The following is a 21,964-nucleotide window of genomic DNA, read 5'->3' as shown; positions in this document are numbered from 1 at the left end:
CCTTTCCTCAAGAAGGCTTGGAAAGCAGACCCCAGAGAACACACCTGCACCCTCAGCCAGAAGTCAGAGCTTGGCACGGCCGCTCTCAGCACGCCCTTGAAGACCATAACTTGGTAGAGGCCAGGCCTCCGGACTGCAGTGACCTGTCCTAAGCACCAAGACTGACAAGATTACTAGCACTGACGAAGCGAGTGGTCAGTCCCTCCCTTCACAATCACCGCAGCAAGATGAGCATTTCATCCACCCTGTTTCACACTGGTTAACACGGACAGCAGTTTGGCTAAGGAGAGAGAGCCAACAGGTGATTACCACTGAGCCTCACTCCCAAGGCCTCTGTCCCCAGTCCTCCTTGCAGCAGAAGCCGGTAACAACAACAACAAAACAACAAAACAATACAGTAACAAAACAATAGTGATAATAAATGGCTAACACTCATCTGTTACTTATTTTTGCACAAGAACACCAAGCTAAGTGCCTAATATGGGTCAACTCAATTAATTTGCATAAAAACCTCATGGAATACTGGTACAGTTCCCATTTTATAGATTCAGAAACAGGATTGGAGAATTTAACCGTCTGTGAATTTGGATACAAGAGCAGAACCCAGGCAGTATGACTCTACATCCCACTTCTTACTATTCTTTATCCTGCCTCCACCGAAGACTGGATGAGCCAGAAGGTGGGTGGATTACACCCACCAATGAAGTGGGCAAATCACCTCACTTGAGACCTGGCTTCTCACCTGTCAAATGTGAGTGCCAGAGCAGATGATGTGTAGGGTGCCTTCTGACCAATAGTTTTGCTCACTCTATCATGCCCAGCACCAATTATAGGACCAGGAGAAACACACCCCACTGTGGCCAAAGCCCCCCCTTCCCCAAAAAAATCAGAGTGATTTATTCTGGGTTGTTGTTTTTAATTGTGACAAAATATAGGTAACGTTAAATTTATCACACCAACCATTTTAAGAGTAGGGTTCATTGGCATTAAGTACTCACACTGTTGTACAATCATCACCACCATCTGTCTCCAGAAATTTTTTCATCTTCTCCAATTGAAACTCTGTACCCACTGAACAATAACTTCCCACTCCCCTTCCCCCAGCCCGGCAACTACCATTCTACTTTTGGCCTCAATGAATCTGACCAGTCTAGGTACCTCATATGAGTGGGACCATACAGTAATTGTCTTTGTAACTGGCTATTTCACTTAGCATAATGTCGTTAAAGTTTATCGTGTAGCATATGACAGGAACCTTCCTATTAAGACCAAATAACAGGGCGCCTGGGTGGCTCAGTCGGTTAAGCGACTGCCTTCGGCTCAGGTCATGATCCTAGAGTCCCTGGATGAGTCCCGCATTGGGCTCCTTGCTCGGCAGGGAGTCTGCTTCTCCCTCTGACCCTCCTCCCTCTCATGCTCTCTCTCTTTCTCTCTCTCGCAAATAAATAAAATCTTAAAAAAAAAAAAAAAGACCAAATAATATTCCACTGTATGGACAGACCACATATCTGTTCATCCCTTCGTCTGTTGATGGATACGTAACACTTTGCCTATTGTGACTATAATGTTGACATGGGTATCCAGGTAACTGGGTTTTTAAGGCGGTAAAATGGATTCAATTTATGTTAAAAAATACTTAACGTATCAGGAGATTTCTCATAAGCAAATCACCTTCCTGAACTGAACCCAGCTCTCTAAGCACAGGCCCCGACACTGGGTACCATGTCATGGAAATCAGACACACACAGCACTGCTCCCTCACGAGGCCCAGGCTCCCATCGCAAGCATGGCTCTCTGCCTACGACTGAAGAATAAAATAAACACATGCTGCCTAAAGAAAATAATCTCCCAAAAAGGTACCATAATGAGAAAGATCTGAATACACTTTGCAGGGGATTTAAGGTGGAGCGTTCCTGACAGCACATTAGTTTTTAGAAAAACTGTAGGATTTCTCAATCACACTGCAGTTAGTTCAAATAAACAAATAAAAAGACAAACGATTCAGCAATAGAAGTCATTTGTTATTCTTACAAGAAATTGTTTCATTCTGGTTCATGTGTTTCCTACCTGCCCTCATTCCATTTTCAAAAAAAAAAGGAAGAATAAAGAGGAAAGTACGACAATCAATCGTGTTCTTACCATCACTTCTAATTCTTTCACAAATCAGTAACATTTGTTTTTTACACTGCTAGTTCCAAATGGGACCAGGTCACTCCCTACACGAGGGGTCAAGTCTCACCTAAAAGGCAAGATCTACCTTTTCAACAGTCACCAGACCTGCCAATCTCCGGGAGGCAAGGCTGAAAGAGAGAAAGCAGCTCCGGTGCCTCGTGCCTCGAGAGCAGAATATACTACAAAACACCTGGAAAGAGAAAAGCTAAAGTCACACAAAAATGTTTTGGCAAAAATGTACCAAATCAGAGAGAGTTTTCTATGCTTCATCATAATTTAGCCAGTAAAATTAACTGACTTCAACCGTGACCTACCAAAACTCCTTAAGTAAAACAAAAGAGTTGCGATAATAACAATCAAACTGACATGCCACTGGCTGGGTTTTGAGATAAATAACCTAAAGAAATGTTCCTGCATGTGATGCAGCATCTTGGAGAAGACAGGACCACAGAGACACAGGAACATTTCTAAAGGACCTCGTGGGCTGAAGTAGTATATAGGAAGCCAAGCCTCAAGGCAGAGGAGTGGCAGGACAGACCCAGTTTGTTTAGATAGTGCCCTGAGAACAAATTCAAAGGTTATTGCAAGCAACTTCACAAAAACATTGGAAGCCCAAAGCCCCATTCCAAGTCATGATCCCATGAGTTAGGATCACTTCTGTCTCTCGCAAGCCTGATCCTGAGGAAGGAGGCTGCGATGCCAAGAGCATCCTGCCTTGAGTCCAGAGGAGAATGTCAAGGATGTCTGATCGTCATTCTCCAGTCTCTTCCTCTTTTAAAAGTCCTACCATCCAATAACAAAGCTTGTCATTTTTCAACACTTTATATAAAGGAAGCCAATTTGGTTTTCAAAGGTTGGGAGTGTTGGAAGGAATAACCGGGTCTCATCAAGTTAAACCAGAAGGCTTTCTGCAGGGCACTTAAAATGGTGAGGCCCCAGCTTCCCTTGTCTGAAATGATCTACAAGACCTCCAGCACAAAAAGCTTGACCACTTCTCTTTTGTAACTACTAGAACTAGAATTAATTCTAACTATTTGACAGAATCAAATCCAATACAGACAGATAATTCCCTGCAGTGAAACTCACTCCCCCAATGGCCATATCCCAAGTTCTGAAGGGAGGACTCAAGTCGTCAAATGTACCACTCAAACTGATCTAAAAAAAATTACTCCTGGCTCTGCTTAAGCATTCAAGAGGACCTGAAAATTAACAATGTCAATTAACCACTCACTGGCTTCCTCCTTTATTTCTAGCAATTAAAAAAATTTTTAATTACTGTCATGGTTTATTTTAATATATAACTTCACCTTTTCTGAAGCTTATGTGAAGATCTGATTTCTGTAACAACTAAAAAAAAGATGCTTTGGAAGGAATAAAAGGAAATACTATCCATATAGTCATTAGACAAAATAACCACACTTCCATGAACCTAGAGAACCAAATACACACACATACACACACACACACAGTTAAAACCAATATTTCAACCTTTAAAGAAAAATATGAACAAAGAGGGAAACATGAACCATTAATTATACTTGACCATTTCATAAAAAGCAGCAAACTGCTTCTAAGTCTAAAAATATCCTCTGAACTTAAGCCCTGCATTTAATTTTTCCACCTTTCACCCATTTTGCTAAATGTCCTTTGTAACAGATTGGTTCAGATTAAAGAATATGATACCACATGAGCTTCAACAACCAAAAGGAGACAAACCTGTGCATGACAGACACACCCATCCCCATCCCCACCTGGGCTTGTGCTAGCCACTGAAGATGCCAGGTGGTGCGATAAAGCTGGAGAAACAACATGCATGCAAACAAACAAAATAAACAAAATTTATAGAAATATGCTATCTATTGCCACTCCAACAATGTGTTAAAATCTTCGTATCCTAAACCCCGACCCTTAAATTCACCTGGCATTTTTTACCTACATAGACAATTTATCCCTTTCTTCCCTCTGCCTTCTAACATTCACTCACCTAGGACAATGGGTAGATTTTTTGTAAATCCCAAATGTGTCCCCACACTGGGGAATATCATGAAACCTATCTTTAAAGTTCATTCTCTACAAAATCCAAAACAGTGGTACATACTCATTGAACCAGATACAGTGTTGAATATCAAATGGCTGCTTGTAGTTGTGAAATCAGCATACCCCTAGTAACTAAAAATGGATACCTTACAATAGGATAGAAATAGCACTCTATAGATATATCATTAGCAAAGTTATGTAGCTAGATTATCCCTATCTACAGTGTGTATGGGGCTGCTACATAATTAATGCTTTATTAAACTGTTCTCTGAAGATGCGACTGAGAAAAGATCATAATCTGAACCAGCTGTACTGTTTAATATTATCTCCCAGGGAAGAGGGAGAGAGAGAAAGAGGGAGGGGGGAGAGAATAAGAGAGAGGGAGAGTCTGTGTAGGGAGGTTATTTAAAATTCTCCCTTTGACATTACACTCCTATCTTTGACGTGGATGTTTTGTTTTGTTTCTCCCTCCTTTGTCTTACTCTATCTTTTAAGGTTAAAGAACATAGGACATTTAATTAAAAACAGAAGACTTTAAGAAAGAGATCCTTAAAAGGCGGCGTTTCTATTAAACATTGATCCAGTTCATCTAGGAAGGCTTTGTGCTGTAGAATAAACTCCAGTATTCATGCAATTTTAATGAAAATGCTTCTGAACCCCATTTCCTTCTTTGTGTTTGACCTTCTGTTCAGTACCCTGAATATTTCAAACATCTCTAACACCATGGCTAGGAATGCCAAATATGGGAATAGCATTTACAGGAGCCAAAAATAAGTGTTACAAGAATTTAAAAACTTATAAAGGGATAAGAAAATGTCTTACTTTTTCATTTCATAAGCTAGAAAACTGTTCAGATCAGAAAAAAATTAAAAGATACAGTCTTACTTATTCTCATTTTCTAAAGACTTTTCTTATTATCAAAAGATAATATGTTTTAATGAAACAACATCCACAAAATTTAAGGAAAAGAAAGCTTTCAAAAGCCCACATCTAGAGATAACTAATAACATTGTGAACCTTGTACTAAACGTCCATCCAGCCACACGTTCAGACACAGGTCGTGCCCACAATTTTACATATAGGTTCTTGCTACATATGCCCCCAAATATATCAAAGGCAAGGTGCCCACACGAACAGGGGCAGATTACATCATTTTTAATGGCCACATAGAACTCCACTATGTGACTGTACCAATATTTTACCACCATTAACAGAGTGATGAATTCTGAATATCTGTCTTTGCACAGGTCTCCAATTTTCCTACTTGTGATAAGTTCCGAGAAGTGCCTTAATCAAAGGGAATCTATACCTCGACACACATTGCCTAAATGGCTTCCAGAAATGAAGAACCTGCAGGACGTGACAGTAATCCTTGGCACCATACCCTTGCCAAAGCTGGGTTTGGTCTATATTATTTTATAGTTGTACACTGCATATTTTAATCCCATTGGCCATTTCAATCATATTTAGAATTCTTTTGCTACTTAGAAGTTCATTTTTGTGCAGCAAAAATCACCCCACTTTAGTCTACAGTCTGTGCACCTTACCAATCATATTCAGAAAGTGTTTCTCTGCCTCAAGATAACCCATATTTTCCCTTTACTACTTTACATTCTTTTACCTTCATACATTTCCAACCACCTAAAATTTGAGTATAAAGCGTGATAAAAGGATCCTGTTTATTTTCCAAATGGATAACTATCCCAACATTATTTATGAATATTCCCTTTTTTCCACTGATTTGAAATGCTGTCTTTACCATATACCAAATTACCACAACATACCTGTACTTTTTATTACTAGATTTTTTTTTATTTTATTATGTTATGTTAGTCACCATACATCACTGGTTTTTGATGTGGTGATCCACGATTCATTGTTTTTGTATAACACCCAGTGCTCCATGCAGTACGTGCCCTCCTTAATACCCATCACCGAGCTAACCAATCCCCTCTCCCACCTCCCCTCTAAAACCCTGTTTGTTTCTCAGAGTCCATAGTCTCTCATGGTTCATCTCTCCCTCCAATTCCTCCCCCCTCATTTTTCCCTTCCTTCTCCTAATGTCCTCCATGCTATTCCTTATGTTCCACAAATAAGTGAAACCATATGATAATGGACTTTCTCTGCTTGACTTATTTCACTTAGCATAATCTCCTCCAGTCCCATCCATGTTGATGTAAAAGTTGGGTATTCAGGGGCGCCTGGGTGGCTCAGTCGTTCAGCGTCTGCCTTCGGCTCAGGTCATGATCCCGGGGTCCTGGGATCGAGCCCCGCATCGGGCTCCCTGCTCGGCAGGAAGCCTGCTTCTCCCTCTCCCACTCCCCCTGCTTGTGTTCCCTCTCTAGCTGTCTCTCTCTGTGTGTGTCAAATAAATAAATAAAATCTAAAAAAAAAAAAAAAAAAGAAAGTTGGGTATTCATCCTTTCTGATGGCCGAGTAATATTCCACTGTATATATGGACCACATCTTCTTTATCCATTCATCTGCTGAAGGGCATCTCGGCTATTTCCACAGTTTGGCTATTGCGGACATTGCTGCTGTGAACATTGGGGTGCATATGGCCCTTCTTTTCACTACATCTGTGTCTTTGGGGTAAATACCCAGGAGTGCAATTGCTGGATCATAGGGTAGCTCTATTTTTAAATTTTTGAGGAATCTCCACACTGTTTTCCAAAGTGGCTGTACCAACTTGCATTCCAACAGTGTAAGAGGGTTCCCCTTTCTCCACAACCTCTCTAACATTTGTTGTTTCTCTCCCTGTCCATTTTTGACATTCTAACTGGTGTAAGGTGGTATCTCAATGTGGTTTTGATTTGAATTTCCCTGATGGCTAATGATGATGAACATTTTTTCACGTGTCTGTTAGCCATTCGTATGTCTTCTTCAGAGAAGTATCTTTTCATATCTTCTGCCCACTTTTTGACTTAATAATTTGTTTTTTGGGTGTTGAGTTTGAGAAGTTCTTTATAGATCTTGGATACCAGCCCTTTATCTGTAGTGTCATTTGCAAATATCTTCTCCCATTCTGTGGGTTGCCTCTTTGTTTTGTTGATTGTTTCCTTTGCTGTGCAGAAGCTTTTTATCTTGATGAAGTCCCAGAAGTTCATTTTTGCTTTTGCTTCACTAGCTTTTGGAGATGTATCTTGAAAGAAGTTGCTGTAGGCGATGTCAAAGAGGTTACTGCCTGTGTTCTCCTCTAGGATTTTGATGGATTCCTGTCTCATATTGAGGTCTTTCATCCACTTTGAGTTTATCTTTGTGAATGGTGTTAGAGAATAGTCGAGATTCATTCTTCTGCATGTGGCTGTCCAATTTTCCCAGCACCATTTATTGAAGAGACTGTCTTTTTTCCATTACATGTTTTTTCCTGCTTTGTCAAAGATTATTTGACCATAGAGTTGAGGGTCCATATCTGGGTTCTCTATTCTGTTCCATTGGTCTATATGTCTGTTTTGGGGCCAGTACCATGCTGTCTTGGTGATCACAGCTTTGTAATATAGCTTGAAATCAGGCAACATGATGCCCCCAGCTTTGTTTTTCTTTTTCAACATTTCCTTGGCGATTCGGGGTCTTTTCTGATTCCATACAAATTTTAGGATTGTTTGTTCCAGCACTTTGAAAAATGTCATTGGAATTCTGATTGGGATGGCATTGAAGGTATAGATTGCTCTGGGTAGCATAGACTATTTAACAATGTTTATTCTTCCGATCCATGAGCATGGAATATTTTTCCATCTTTTTGTGTCTTCTTCAATTTCTTTCATGAGTGTTTTGTAGTTCCTAGAGTATAGATCCTTTACCTCTTTGGTTAGGTTTATTCCGAGGTATCTTATGGTTTTTGGTGCTATTGTAAATGGAATCGTTTCTCTAATTTCTCTTTCTACAGTTGCGTTGTTAGTGTATAAGAAAGCAACTGATTTCTGTGCATTGACTTTGTATCGTGCCACATTACTGAATTGCTGAATGAGTTCTAGTAATTTGGGGGTGGAGTCTTTTGGGTTTTCTACATAAAGTATCATGTCGTCTGCGAAAAGAGAGAGTTTGACTTCTTCTTTGCCAATTTGAATACCTTTTATTTCTTTTTGTTGTCTGACTGCTGTTGCTAGGACTTCTAGTACTATGTTGAACAATAGTGGCAAGAGTGGGCATCCTTGACGTGTTCCTGATCTTAAGGGAAAGCCTCTCAGCTTTTCCCCATTGAGGATGATATTTGCTGTGGGTTTTTCATAGATGGATTTTATGAACTTGAGGAATGTTCCCTCTATCCCTATACTCTGAAGAGTTTTAATCAGGAAAGAATGTTGTATTTTGTCAAATGCTTTTTCTGCATCAATTGAGAGGACCGTATGGTTCTTCTCCCTCCTCTTATTAATGTGTTCTATCACACTGATTAATTTGCGAATGTTGAACCACCCTTGCATCCCGGGGATAAATCCCACTTGGTCGTGGTGGATGATCCTTTTCATGTATTGTTGGATCCTATTAGCTAGGATTTTGTTGAGGATTTTGGAATCCATATTCATCAGGGATATCAGTCTGAAATTCTTTTTTTGATGGGGTCTTTGCCTGGTTTGGGGATTAAGGTAATGCTGGCCTCATAGAATGAGTTTGGAAGTTTTCCTTCTGTTTCTATTTTTTTAAACAGCTTCAGTAGAATAGGTATTATTTCTTCTTTGAATGTTTGGTAGAATTCCCCAGGGAATCCATCAGGCCCTGGGCTCTTGTTTTTTGGGAGGTTTTTGATCACTGCTTCAATCTCGTTACTGGTTATTGGCCTATTCAGGTTGTCAATTTCTTCCTGTTTCAGTCTTGGCAGCTTATAGGTTTCCAGGAAGGCCTCCATTTCATCCAGATCGCTCAGTTTATTGGCATATAGTTGTTGATAATAATTTCTAATAATTGTTTCTATTTCCTTGGTGTTAGTCGTGATCTCTCCCCTTTCATTCATAATTTTATTATTTTGGGTCCTTTCTCTTTTCTTTTGGATAAGTCTGGCCAGTGGTTTATCGATCTTATTAATTCTTTCAAAGAACCAACTACTAGTTTTGTTGATCTGATCTACTGTGTTTCTGGTTTCTAATTCATTGATCTCTGCTTTAATTGTAATTATTTCTCTTCAAATGCGTGGCTTAGGCATCATTTGTTGCTTTTTCTCTAGTTCTTTAAGGTGTAGAGTTAGTTGGTGAATTCAGGATTTTTCTATTTTTTTGAGTGAGGCTTGGATGGCTATGTATTTCCCCCTTAGGACCGCCTTTGCAGTATCCCATAGGTTTTGGACCGATGTGTTTTCGTTCTCATTGATTTCCATGAATTGTTTAAGTTCTTCTTTGATTGCCTGGTTGACCCAAACATTCTTGAGCAGAGTGGTCTTTAGCTTCCAAGGGTTTGAATTTCTTCCAAATTTTTTCTTGTGATTGAGCTCCAGTTTTAAAGCATTGTGGTCTGAGAATATGCAGGGAATAATCTCAATCTTTTGGTATCAGTTGAGACCTGATTTGTGACCCAGTACATGGTCTATTCTGGAGAAAGTTCCATGTGCGCTTGAGAAGAATGAGTATTCTGTTGTTTTAGGGTGGAATGTTCTGTAAATATCTATGAGGTACATCTGGCCCAATGTATCATTCAAAGCTCTTGTTTCCTTGTTGATTTTCTGCTTAGATGATCTGTCCATTGCTGAGAGTGGAGTATTGAGGTCTCCTACAATTAACGTATTGTTATCAATATGACTTTATTTTGGTTAACAGTTGGCTTATGTAGATGGCTGCTCCCATGCTGGGGGCATAGATATTTACAACTGTTAGATCTTGTTGGATAGACCCTTTAAGAATGATATCGTGTCCTTCCGTGTCTCTAATTACAGACTTTAGTTTAAAATCTAATTTGTCTGATATAAGAATTGCTACCCCAGCTTTCTTTTGAGGTCGCTGGCATGGAAGATGGATCTCCATCCCTTCACTTTCAGTCTGGATGTATCTTTAGGTTCAAAATGAGTCTCTTGTAGGCAGCATATGGATGGGTCCTGTCTTTTTATCCAATCTGCAACCCTGTGCCGTTTTATGGGAGCATTTAGGCCATTCACGTTGAGAGTGATTATTGAAAGATATGAATTAATTGTCATCATGTTGCCTGTGAAGATGTTGTTTTTATAGACTGTCCCTATAAATTTCTGTTGTATATCACTCTTGGGGTCTTTCTCCTTTTATAGAACCCCCCTTAATATTTCTTGCAGGGCCGGCTTAGTGGTCACATATTCTTTCAGTTTCTGCCGGTCGTGGAAGCTCTGCATCTCTCCATCCATTCTAAATGACAGCCTTGCCGGATAAAGTATTCTTGGCTGCATGTTCTTCTTTTAGTACCCTGAATGTGTCTTGCCAGCCCTCTCTGGCTTGCCAGGTCTCTGTGGATAGGTCTGACGTTATTCTGATGTTCCTCCCTCTGTACGTAAGGAATCTCTTCCCCCTAACTGCCCTTAAGATGGTTTTCCTGGTTCTAAGATTTGGGAGTTTTACTCTTACATGCCGGGGTGTTGGCCTGTTTTCCTTGATCTTGGGAGGGGTCCTCTCTGCCTCTAGGACGCAAATGTTCATTTCCTTCCCCAGATTAGGGAAGTTCTCAGCTACGATTTGCTCAAATACATCTTCTAGTCCTCTCTCTCCACTCCCTCCAGGATTCCAATTATTCTGACATTGGAACGCTTCATGGTGTCACTTATTTCTCTGATTCTATTTTCATGGATTCTGAGTTGTTTTTCCCTGGCCTCCTCTTTTCCCTTTTTATCTATTATATTGTCTTCCAGGTCGCTTATTCTCTCTTCTGCCTCAGTTACCCTAGCTGTTAGATTATCTAGATTGGATTGGATCTCATTGATAGCATTTTTAAGTTCTGCCAATTCACCTTTCATTTCTGCCCTTAGAGACTCTATGTTGTCATTAATTGATTTCTCTATTCTAGCCATTGTCTTCACAATTGCTAGCCTGAATTCCATCTCCAACATCTTGGTTATATCTGCATCCATTTGTAAATCTGCAGCATAAGTCAAAATCTCTGAGTCTTTTCTATTTTGGGGATTCCTCCTCCTAGTCATTCTGTTGATGGGTGTTTGAGGGAATGTATAGAGTCCAAATTATTGACCAGAACCCAAGCAAGATGCACCTTTTTTCTTGGGACCTTAGGGTTGCTGGCCTCTTGTTTTCCCAGCCTGTCTTCTGGGGGAGGGGCCTGCCGCGCTGTTACTCAGGCAACCCTGTTTGGGCGGAGTTGCCCTGTCCCCCTGTGGCGGGGGATGGGCTCAGCGGGAATCAGTTTTGGGGGCTTTTGTTCTCTGGCGGCTTTCCGCATCTCTTCCGCGAGTCAGAGCAGAAGAGACCATTTCCAACCCTCTGCCTCAGAGCAGAGAGATCTCAGCCTATTCTTCAGTGAGCTCTCCAGGCCACACCGTCTCCATTTCTGTCCGTCTGCTATAAACTGCAGCGTCCTGGGTTGTGCGCCCCTCCACAGCGCTCCCAGTCCTGCCTCCAGGTCAGGGCACATCTCTGCCCTTTGTGCTTCTAAAACCGCCAGCTGCTCCCAGTTCACCCGCGTGACCCCGTTGCTCGGGTTCCTGACCCGGGGGCTGCCCTAAAATCCTTTCCCCGCCGCTACCGGTCTGCGAGTCTGTGCCCCATCCGCAGCGTGCGAGGCTGTCGCTCACCGGCAGTGTAGGATCCCCACAGCCAGGCACCGCCCCCCCCTGCCGTTTATCCTCCGATATCTGCCCGCGGAATCAGGGCTCCCCGAATCGTACCTCAAAACCAACCGCCTGCGATATTCTGTTTGTAGAGATCCAGATTCTTACATCTCAGGCTGGTTTCATGGGTGCTCAGAGTGGTCTAGTAGATATCCAGCTCAATTCCAGGGACCAGTTGAAATAGGGTCCCCTACTCCTCCGCCATCTTTCCTTCTCTAGATCTTCTATTCTGTTCTATTGACTGAATAAATGAACTATTAAGGGATAGATTTAAAATCTACTCCAGCATTTTAAGGACTGCCACTGTCAAATTCTGCCTCCACCATTAACTAATGGCTGTTGTTACTTTGGATAAGGCACTTAACCTCTCAGTGTCTTAGTTTCCTCATCAGTAAAATGGGTACAACAGTACCTACACCATAGGATTTTTTATGCGGTTAAGCTAAATGATAAGCACCATATACATGTTACTTAATCCTTTTCATCCCCAAAAGTAAGCAAAGAGAAACTTGATCCCTGCCTTCAAGAATTTAGAGATCAGTGAAGGAGACAGACATTTAATCAAATGGTCACAATATTAATGCATAACAACAAACCACAGAAAATGGATTAAGGGGAACCTCATCCAATCTACGGATCAGAGAAAGGGCTACCAAAAAATAACATGTGAATTAAAGGCTAAAGGAGGAGTAGCAGTGAACTAGCCCCAAGATACTGGGAGGGTGGGCATGCGGTCCGGCCACAGCGGCCTGACCACAGAAGCCCATGTCTGCCTCTTCTGAGCATGCTGCGCCCTTAGCTGACAACTTCACAAAGCACTGGTTTCTTCTCACCCTCAACTTCTCAATTTAAATTCATATCCTCAGAGAGACACTCCATGACCACCCACTTCTAAAACGCCAGAGATAATGTCTTTGATAAAAAAAGATAAGGATATAAATCACGTCACACAATCTTATTCGTTCAACAGAAACTACTCAAGCTGGAGATGTCCCAAGATCCTAGCTTCAGTGACACCCAAGAAACAGTTCTTTACCCTCAAAACTCTCCTCTCTGAATTAAAATATGCAAATTTCTGTAAGGCCATCAAATGCTCTTTTTTATGTGCAAATAACAGTACCTTTTCACATTTGGAATGATCGCTGCTGGTAAGAGCTTCCAAGGTTGTACCTAATAAACAACCCTTAACCCTTCTACATGCTGAAGAAGATGTGGTCTCTCTCCACAGCACAATGTCAGACATGACCCTATTATTTCTATGTTGCACTTGTGACAATGTCTAACTATATATTTTCATGATTACTGGTCTATCTTCTGAACTACACTGTCAGTTCCATGAGGGCACGGAATGAGTATTTTATTCCCCTCTCTACACTCAGAACTTAGCACAGAGCCTGGCAGGTAATCGATGTAATGCCTACTGTTTGTAAGACAAATGGATGCCCAGAGCACAGTGTGGGGGGAAAACTGGCACTGAATCAGGGTGGGGAGGCAAGAGTCCGATCAGGCAGGCCCTTGCAGCTCACTATCTAGGATGCTGGTCTTTGCAACCAGAAGCCATTGAAAACTTTCAATACACAGAAGCAGCAAGGATATATTCAGGTTTTGAAAAGATCATTCTGGCTAAAATGTGACCTGAGAGGAGGCAGGAGGGAATGCTGGGAGACACAGATGGTCAGGGGTTAGACTAGGGTGGGAGGTGGTGGTGGTGAGCCAGGGACTGTCTGAGGAACTCCCACGGCATTCCAAAAACCAACATGACAAGTGCCAATACTTCATGGGGATAGATTTGGCCTCAGAAAACTCTACATGACTAATAACCTCAATACAAAATATGAGACTGTACCGAGTAGAAATAAGTCATTGTAATCAGGGAACCTATAAAGTCAAAATGAGAGTGTAAATTGGAATAAAGTCTATTCCCCATAGAGGAGCCCCAGTTCTGAGCAATTTCCCTCATCCACGGGACATTAATTAACAACAGTGAAAACAAAGATCCCGTGTATTAGATACATCGACTATATAAACAACATTACAAGGCACAGGGGCTAAAGGCCTTTGCACTGACCTATTTGTAACTCGATAACATCACTGTTAATTACTCTTTAATAAATAAACAAGTAATAATATATCGTAAAGCTTTTTTTCCCCCACAATGTTACCAAGAAGCAACCTTTGAATGCTTACTCCTCAGTCCTCATAACGTTCCTGAACAACCTACTATTGCATATCTCAAAGTTCTTTCTGGTGTGAGAAGGGAATGAGGTTCTGTATTTATTAATGGCGTTTTAGGAAGGGACAGACCCTCTATAGCCCTTGCTGCTTGCAGCATTTGGGACCTATCATCCAACCTCCCTCTGATGTCCTTGCACTGCTTCTCTCGCTGCTTACCCTCACAGCTGCCATCAGCACACATGGCACTTCTAGCAGGGCCTGAGGCACCAAGAGCCTTGTAATAATTACCATCATGGCTGCAGAAACGTCCCGCAAATTACTAAGCCTCCATTTTCCCATCTGTTAAGTGGTTCAGGATCGATGTGCCTTCTCCACAGAAAGATGTTCAAGCAGTATAATAAGCACGTACATGCTATAAAATGCTAAGGAGTCATTCCACATTCAACAACAAAAAGGGAAAAGTTAGTGTGAGCTTCCAGTCTGAGATGAATGTTAGCGAAGCAATTATCTAAGTAGTTACTACTTAAAGAGTCAAATCATTATTTTTCCAAAGTAAATACACAGGTGGCCAAGGGAGATGCATGAAAAGATGGTTCAACATCGTTCACTAGGAGGGAAACACAAACCGGAACCGGATGAGAGATCACCTCACAACTGCTAAAATGGCTGTTATCAAAGAAGACAAGAAATAAATGCTGGCAAGGCTGTGGCGAAAGGGGAACCCTCGTGCACTGCTGGTGGGAATGCAAACTTCTACAGCTACTGTGGAAAACAGTATGGACGTTCCTCAAAAAGTTACAAACAGAACTACCATATCATTTAGCAATTCCACTTTTGGGTATGGAGAAAATGAAAACACTAACTCAAAAAGGTATATGTACCCCCATGTTCATTGCAGCATTATTTATAATGGTCAAGATACGGAAACAACCTAAGTTTCCATCAACAGGTAAAGAAAATGTGGCATACATACGTGTGCACACACACACATACACATCAGAATATTACTCAGCCATAAAAAAGACTGAAATTTTGCCATTTGCAACAATATGGACAGACTCTGAGGGCATTATGCTAAATGAAATAAGTCAGACAGAGAAAGACAAATACTGTATGATTCACTTACATGTGGAATCTAGAACAAAACCAAAAAACCAAGCTCACTGATACACAGAACATACTGGTAGCTGTCAGAAGTGGGAGGTGGGGAAAATAGGTAAAGGAAGTCAAAAGGTACAAACTTCCAGCTATAAAATAAACAGGTCATGGAGATGTAATATACAGAATTAATATTTGTATGCTATTATATTAATACAATAATATATTAACAATATATTATAGCTAATTTTTTTAAAGAGTCAAATCATAATGATCCAGTTATTTGACATAATGAATAAAGAACTTTCTTTCTTTTTTTTTTTTTTAATTTATTTGAGACAGAGAGAATGAGAGACCTGAGCCGAAGGCAGTCGCTTAACCAACTGAGCCACCCAGGCGCCCCAATAAAGAACTTTCATTTGGCAGGAGAAATTATTCAGAAGACCTTAACACTTCTTCCAAAATAGAAGTAATGCTGTAGAGAAACACATAACAAAATCAAACTTTAAGAACTTTTAAAGGAAAACTATTTTTTATTTGATGTACAAGTAATCTAGAACAAATCTTTTTTTATTTTTTTTTAATTTTAATTTTTTTGTTGAAGATGCATAAAGGGGGAAGAGAAAGAAAGAAGTGGGGGGATGGGCAGGAGAATGTACTAATCAATTAAGTTTGGGAAACTACAAGACCACATCCTGCTTCAAGAATTCTGAACATTTGATGATGGTCAGGCTCTGGAAAGTCCTGAAGCACAGAAACATGCTTACTTTTGTCTGATCCAATATTTCTCAAACTTACATGGGCTTGGTATGAGTCTGTCCCCCATGTTCTACCTAATAATAGAATATTTAATAGAAGACTCTTTGGATAACAGTCTCTAAAGCTGAGGAGTTGTTTGGGCTTATTTTTAAGTAATGTGTGTGGCCCTCCTCAAATCAACTTGAGACCTGAGAGTCTCCAGCAGTGGGAACCCAGTGAGATGCATAGCCGGGTTTGGGAACTACTTCACCTGCAGAGATGCTAGGCTGGGATCAGAATCATGACCAAATGGAGGAAGCAAAGGTTGAGCATCTTCAAAATTATGATGCAAGCAAAAGTGAAGTCATTTAATCTACAGAAGTAGAGATGCACACCCTTTTCCAGCCCATGGGTGCTCTATAAATTAGAAGTTCATGGTTCCAACAGTCCACTCAGGAACCAGAGCAGACTAATGCACTGATACAAATAAGAATCTATCTTGGGGGCACTTGGGTGGCTCAGTTGGTTAAATGTCTGATTCTTGATCTCAGCTCTGCCTTGATCTCAAGATCATGAGTTCAAGCCCCGTGTTGGGCTCCACACTAGGCATGGAGCCTACTTTAAAAAAAAAGGAAAAAAAATCCATCTTGCATTAAGAGAGTTTTTAAATCAAAATAATTTGAGTAACTTATTAAACATATTTTAATAACCTGCACTTAAAAACATATAAATCAGACACACACCTCACCTTCCACCAGTAATGCCCAATTATGAGACAAGTTTCCTGCAAAACCCTTCCACTCTTAAGAGAAGAACCTGAGGACACAGGATAAAATGTATAGGGGAGATGAACCATGAGAGATGATGGACTCTGAAAAACAAACTGATGGTTCTAGAGGGGAAGAGGGTGGGAGGATGGGTTAGCCTGGTGATGGGTATTAAAGAGGGCACGTTCTGCATGGAGCACTGGGTGTTATACACAAACAATGAATCATGGAACACTACATCAAGAACTAATGATGTAATGTATGGTGATTAACATAACAATAAAATTTTTTTAAAAAAGAATGTATAGGTAACATGGTTCCATTATGCTACATTGACCTTAACTAAAAAATCATTCTTCTATAGTGATATTTTTAAATGCTGAAATCTATAAAAACTTAAGAGGACCAAAACCTGAAGTTTTGCAGAAGATAACAGCATCAGTTTAGCATAGGCTTCCATCAGATTACTAGGCAAGAAAACCAATTTGTTGAGACAGTCTTTGACTCCATTTCTAAACTTACAAGTTACTGTTGGCTCCAGAAATTTGAAGAGATTCTGCAGAGACTGGAAAAACAAGCTTTACTCCAGAAATGACTTCACAGCCTATTTGTCTCAGTGCTCGAAGCACTTTTCATTGAAGCCATTAAAGAGTGCCAGGCCCCAGAGAAAGCCAAACCACCCATAAAGGCACACTTGTGCCCAACCACCCTCGGTGCTCTCATTGATCTTGCCAGATGTGTCCTCTCTGGGAGGAAGCTGAAAGTGACCTGCCCATCTCATTACTGAGACTGTGCTTCATGGTCATGATCGTTCCAATTCTGTTCTATTTTTGTTCAGGGTAGAAAGAAGGAGGTATTATTTTTCCATTCATGGCTTCCTAAACTTCACATTTTCTGTCCTCAAAAAAGAAGCCCACCAGAGGCTATTAACAGAATTCTGCATTCAAGTTCAAAGGGTATCACTCGGAATGTCTCCTATCCTCTTAGGGTGTCTCCACATCACCTTGTTCTTCTCTGATGGCATGGCATTGTCTACAAGCCTTTTTCCAAGAAGCTAAGAACTGACAGGAGACTCCTGGTACATAAGGACTGGAGAATGAGACTGAATATCTTGCACCAAATTACTAAGAATATTTTGCAGAAATACTCTTCTATACTCTACATGTCCTAGCTGCCCTTCTTCCTTTATGCAAAATACAAAGCCATGACACACTCTTTCCTAAGGATAAGGGGCATGGTGGGGGGGCGGGGGGTGTAATCTTTATTTAAAAGAAATGCCAGCAAAGGTCATTAGCAACATTCTTATTTTGAGGTTCCCATACTTCTTAGAGAAACAAGAAAAGCAGCCATGCATTCAGAAGAAACCCAGGAAGCACAATTTAGTTCAGGGCTCTTTGGAGAGCAAGGCAGGCATTTTAATACTCAAGCTAAATGCCTCATGGAGCCAACATACATTGGCTTATAGTTTCAGAACTTGGCCGGAAACTGGGCTTATTCCCAATCTCACTGATATCTTAAAGATTCTTCTATTCCGGGGCGCCTGGGTGGCTTAGTCGTTAAGTGTCTGCCTTCGGCTCAGGTCATGGTCCCAGGGTCCTGGGATCGAGCCCCGCATCGGGCTCCCTGCTCAGTGGGGAGTCTGCTTCTCCCTCTGCCCCTCCCCCCTCCTGTGTTCCCTCTCTCACTGTGTCTCTCTCTGTCAAATAAATAAATAAAATCTTTTATTAAAAAAAAAAAGATTCTTTTATTCCATGTTTTCCTTCTAACCTGAGGAAGTGGGGATGAGAAGAAGCAGTAAGATGATGGAGTAGAAAGAAAATTTAGTGATAAACATAATAACTTAAAAAGATGAGGAGGAAATGTAGAAACACAAATATTATAGCAATATAGCACAGTGCCTGGTACATAAGTTCTCAGCATATTTTAGCTACTATTTTAGCTCCTCTTTTCCAATATTTGGCTTATTACAAATGCATTTTATGGCCTGCTTCTTTCACTTAGCAATAATCATGAACATTCCTACACCAATAAATACTGTCCCATGGATAAAATGGCTATAGATACTCCATAATACAGACATACCATGATTTACTTTCCCATCTCATATCATCTGACATTTACATTGTTTCCAATTTTTTCACAATACTCACCAAAGGGAAGAACTGTGTACCAAGTTTTGCATGTTTATGCATTTATTTTCTCTAGATAAATTCCTAAAAAACAAGTTACAAAGAAGAGACCTATTGATCCCCTGAAGTGTTACAAGAGTTTACTGGAGCCCCCAGCAAATGAGAATGCATGTTCTTACACCCTGGCCAACTCAGAATGTTATCATCCTTCTCATCATGCTGGTTTAAGCAACGAAAAATGTCACATGCTGCTATTTGATTTCCATGATTTTTATGTTTGTATCCTGGCCACTTGTAGTTCTTTCACGGATTGCCTTTCCATATTCTTTTCTAATTTTTCTACTAAGGTGTGTATCTTTTTCTCACTGCTTACTCAGTGCTTTTAGATATTTCTTAGTTCAACATTTAAGACTGGAATAGGACTCAGAGTTGAGAATAACTGGCAGTTACTGGCTCTGAAACCAGTTGGTCTGGATTAAATCCCGGCTCTGCCACTGAAGCTTTATGACATTGGGCAATTTCACCTCTCTGAGCTTAAGTTTCCTCGTCATAAAATGGGAATAATAATGCGGCAACCTCATAGGGTTGTTATATATAAGTAGTTAATGATTTAAAATAGTATCCAGCCATGCTAGCCATATTTACAGTTAGGAAAGTTTATTTTAAACCTACAATTTTATGAGGGCATGTTTTAATTTAACTTTTAAATTAACTCTTAAAAATATATGATGTATTTTTAAACAGAAATTAGCAGATTAAAAATAGATGCGTAGGATAACCCCTTTTAAATACATATAAATATGGATAAATAGAAAACAAACATCATTTGAAAGCTCACTATGGTACCCCAGGCACTGGGGACACAATGAAGGACAGCAAAGACAGAGTCCCCTCTTTATATCCACCCTGGGGGATACCAACAAGAAAATAACAGGTGCTTGCAGTGTGGTGGCCAAGTGCTATACTTAAAAGTATATTTTCATTGCACATGGAACGGCATGTGACCCACACCAAACGAGGCAAAGACAAATCTCTCTGAGAGAACAGCAAGCTGAGACCATAAAGAGGAGTAGTGATTAGTCAAGCATAAAGTGGAAAAGAAGGAAGGGGGATTTCTACGAAGAGTCGGCATGGTGCAAAGGCTCAAAGGCAAGTCTGTGTGGAACAAAGCTATAAAAGTTAAGCACACATAGAAAGAGCTGTGAGCAAAGAGACTAAACTGGTAAACGGGTCAAATCACACTCCACACTCTTTAATGATACTTATGCTTTGGGCCAGAAGCCATAAGGAGCCACTGAAGAACTTTAAGCAGAGGAGCAACATTAGATTTGCTCTTTAGAAAGATCACTATAGAGACACTTAGATAATGAATCAGAGAACAAGACCAAAGCATAAAATGTCAAAACCTAAACCCATGCCCAAGACCATATTACGTCAACTGTGGAACTCAGCAATGGCTACGAGTAGCAGTCAAGTGACTAGTGACTTGTCTGAGGTCTCACAGGTCCTTAGAATGGGAAAATTGTAAGATTTGGAGTCTCTGAGTTTCTAAGCCTGGGCTCCTGCTGACCACATTCTATACAGCTTTACAGTGAATGGCCTTTCACCATTTTCTAAATGTTTCCAAGATCTTCTCTTGAAGGACAACTCTGCCTCCCTTCTGAACATTAGGCACAGAACAGGTGACTCAGTGTTGCTCTAAGCAAGTGGTCTTTCAGGATCCATAATTAAATCCCCTGTCATGGACAGAAAATTCCTTGATAGGCCAAAAATAGCCAACTATTTAAATAGTCAAATTGTGGGAGGGGGCATGTTTTGAACCATACAGTTGGTGCAGACTTACGTCCTTAAAAACACTGATTCCCTCAATGAAAATAACATTCACTTTATTCTTCTTTCAGTTATTCTGATTTAGTGAGGGACAAAGTCTCAGTGTATTTTAAGGATATGTGCTGCTTGTCTTACATGTGTTAATCTCCTTTTTTAACAAAAGCAGAATAAACTTTAAGCTCACAGATTTACTCCAGCACGAGTATCTAGGATTTAGGGGCGCCTGGGTGGCTCAGTCGTTAAGCGTCTGCCTTCGGCTCAGGTCATGATCCCAGGGTCCTGGGATCAAGCCCCGCATCGGGCTCCCTGCTCCGCGGGAAGCCTGCTTCTCCCTCTCCCACTCCCCCTGCTTGTGTTCCCACTCTCGCTGTGTCTCTCTCTGTCAAATAAATAAAAAATAAAATCTTTAAAAAAAAAAGTGTCTAGGATTTAACATTTTTTGTATGATAATTTCTATACTTTTTTTTTTTTTAAAGATTTTATTTATTTGACAGAGAGAGACACAGCGAGAGAGGGAACACAAGCAGGGGGAGTGGGAGAGGGAGAAGCAGGCTTCCCGCGGAGCAGGGAGCCCGATGCGGGGCTTGATCCCAGGACCCTGGGATCATGACCTGAGCCGAAGGCAGACGCTTAACGACTGAGCCACCCAGGCACCCCATAATTCCTATAGTTCTATTTATGAAAAGTGATAGTGGTTTTTCCATTTATGAAAATGATATAATGATTCATTTTTAAAGTAAAATCAATAATGTAAAGATGACTACAGATGCCCAAAACTCGTGAAGATAAAACTGAGTAACAAATTTGGGGGACAAATTACTCCATCTTAACCACAGGGAAAGAGTCTACAAAAGTTGACTGCCTAAATTCACTTGAATCATCCATGGCAGCAACCAGGAGACACAATGACATCAGACACCAAGAATTTAGATTATAAAAAGCAAACCAACACACAGCATAAGATACCAGCGTAATTCATTGCCTCATAAAAGTAGAGTAACAATCATCAAATTTAGACAAATGTACTGATAGACTTTATGATAAGCTGTTTAAGACACATCCTTCATTTAAGGTAGTTTATGTGTACATCTGAGACATACAAAGGTGAAAGAGCTTGTAAAAAATGAATAAAATGCATCTAAAATGTTCAAGTATTTTGTGATCATGTAAATTCTGTAAATAATGACAAGCTTTCCCAGCTTCTGTTGGAGCTAGGAAAAAGGTGGTTTCCATGTCTACAAAGAGAAATTTAGAGAAGAGATGAATGATGAGCACTGTAAGTATCTCTCTGA

At 40.5% G+C, this 21,964-nt stretch overlaps 1 protein-coding gene across 4 annotated transcripts in view; it reads right to left on the bottom strand.

Annotated features, from left to right (window-relative positions):
- Nucleotides 1–21,964, bottom strand: part of SH3GL2 (SH3 domain containing GRB2 like 2, endophilin A1) — a 218,429-nt gene that overhangs the window by 185,037 nt on the left and 11,428 nt on the right. Inside the window, exon 2 of one of the 4 annotated variants that reach the window (XM_064580139.1) lies at nucleotides 2,258–2,362. The exons of the other annotated variants lie outside the window; for them this stretch is intronic. Coding sequence (XP_064436209.1) covers nucleotides 2,258–2,362 — 105 coding nt within the window. The remainder of the gene's footprint in view (nucleotides 1–2,257; nucleotides 2,363–21,964) is intronic. 4 annotated transcript variants of the gene reach the window in all.

Source organism: Mirounga angustirostris, unplaced genomic scaffold (genome assembly GCF_029215605.1).
Source record: "Mirounga angustirostris isolate CCGP_5_RB_7025 unplaced genomic scaffold, mMirAng1.0.hap1 SCAF_15, whole genome shotgun sequence".
In the NCBI taxonomy this organism is placed as follows: domain Eukaryota; kingdom Metazoa; phylum Chordata; class Mammalia; order Carnivora; family Phocidae; genus Mirounga; species Mirounga angustirostris.
This window is presented reverse-complemented; position numbering and strand designations above follow the sequence as displayed.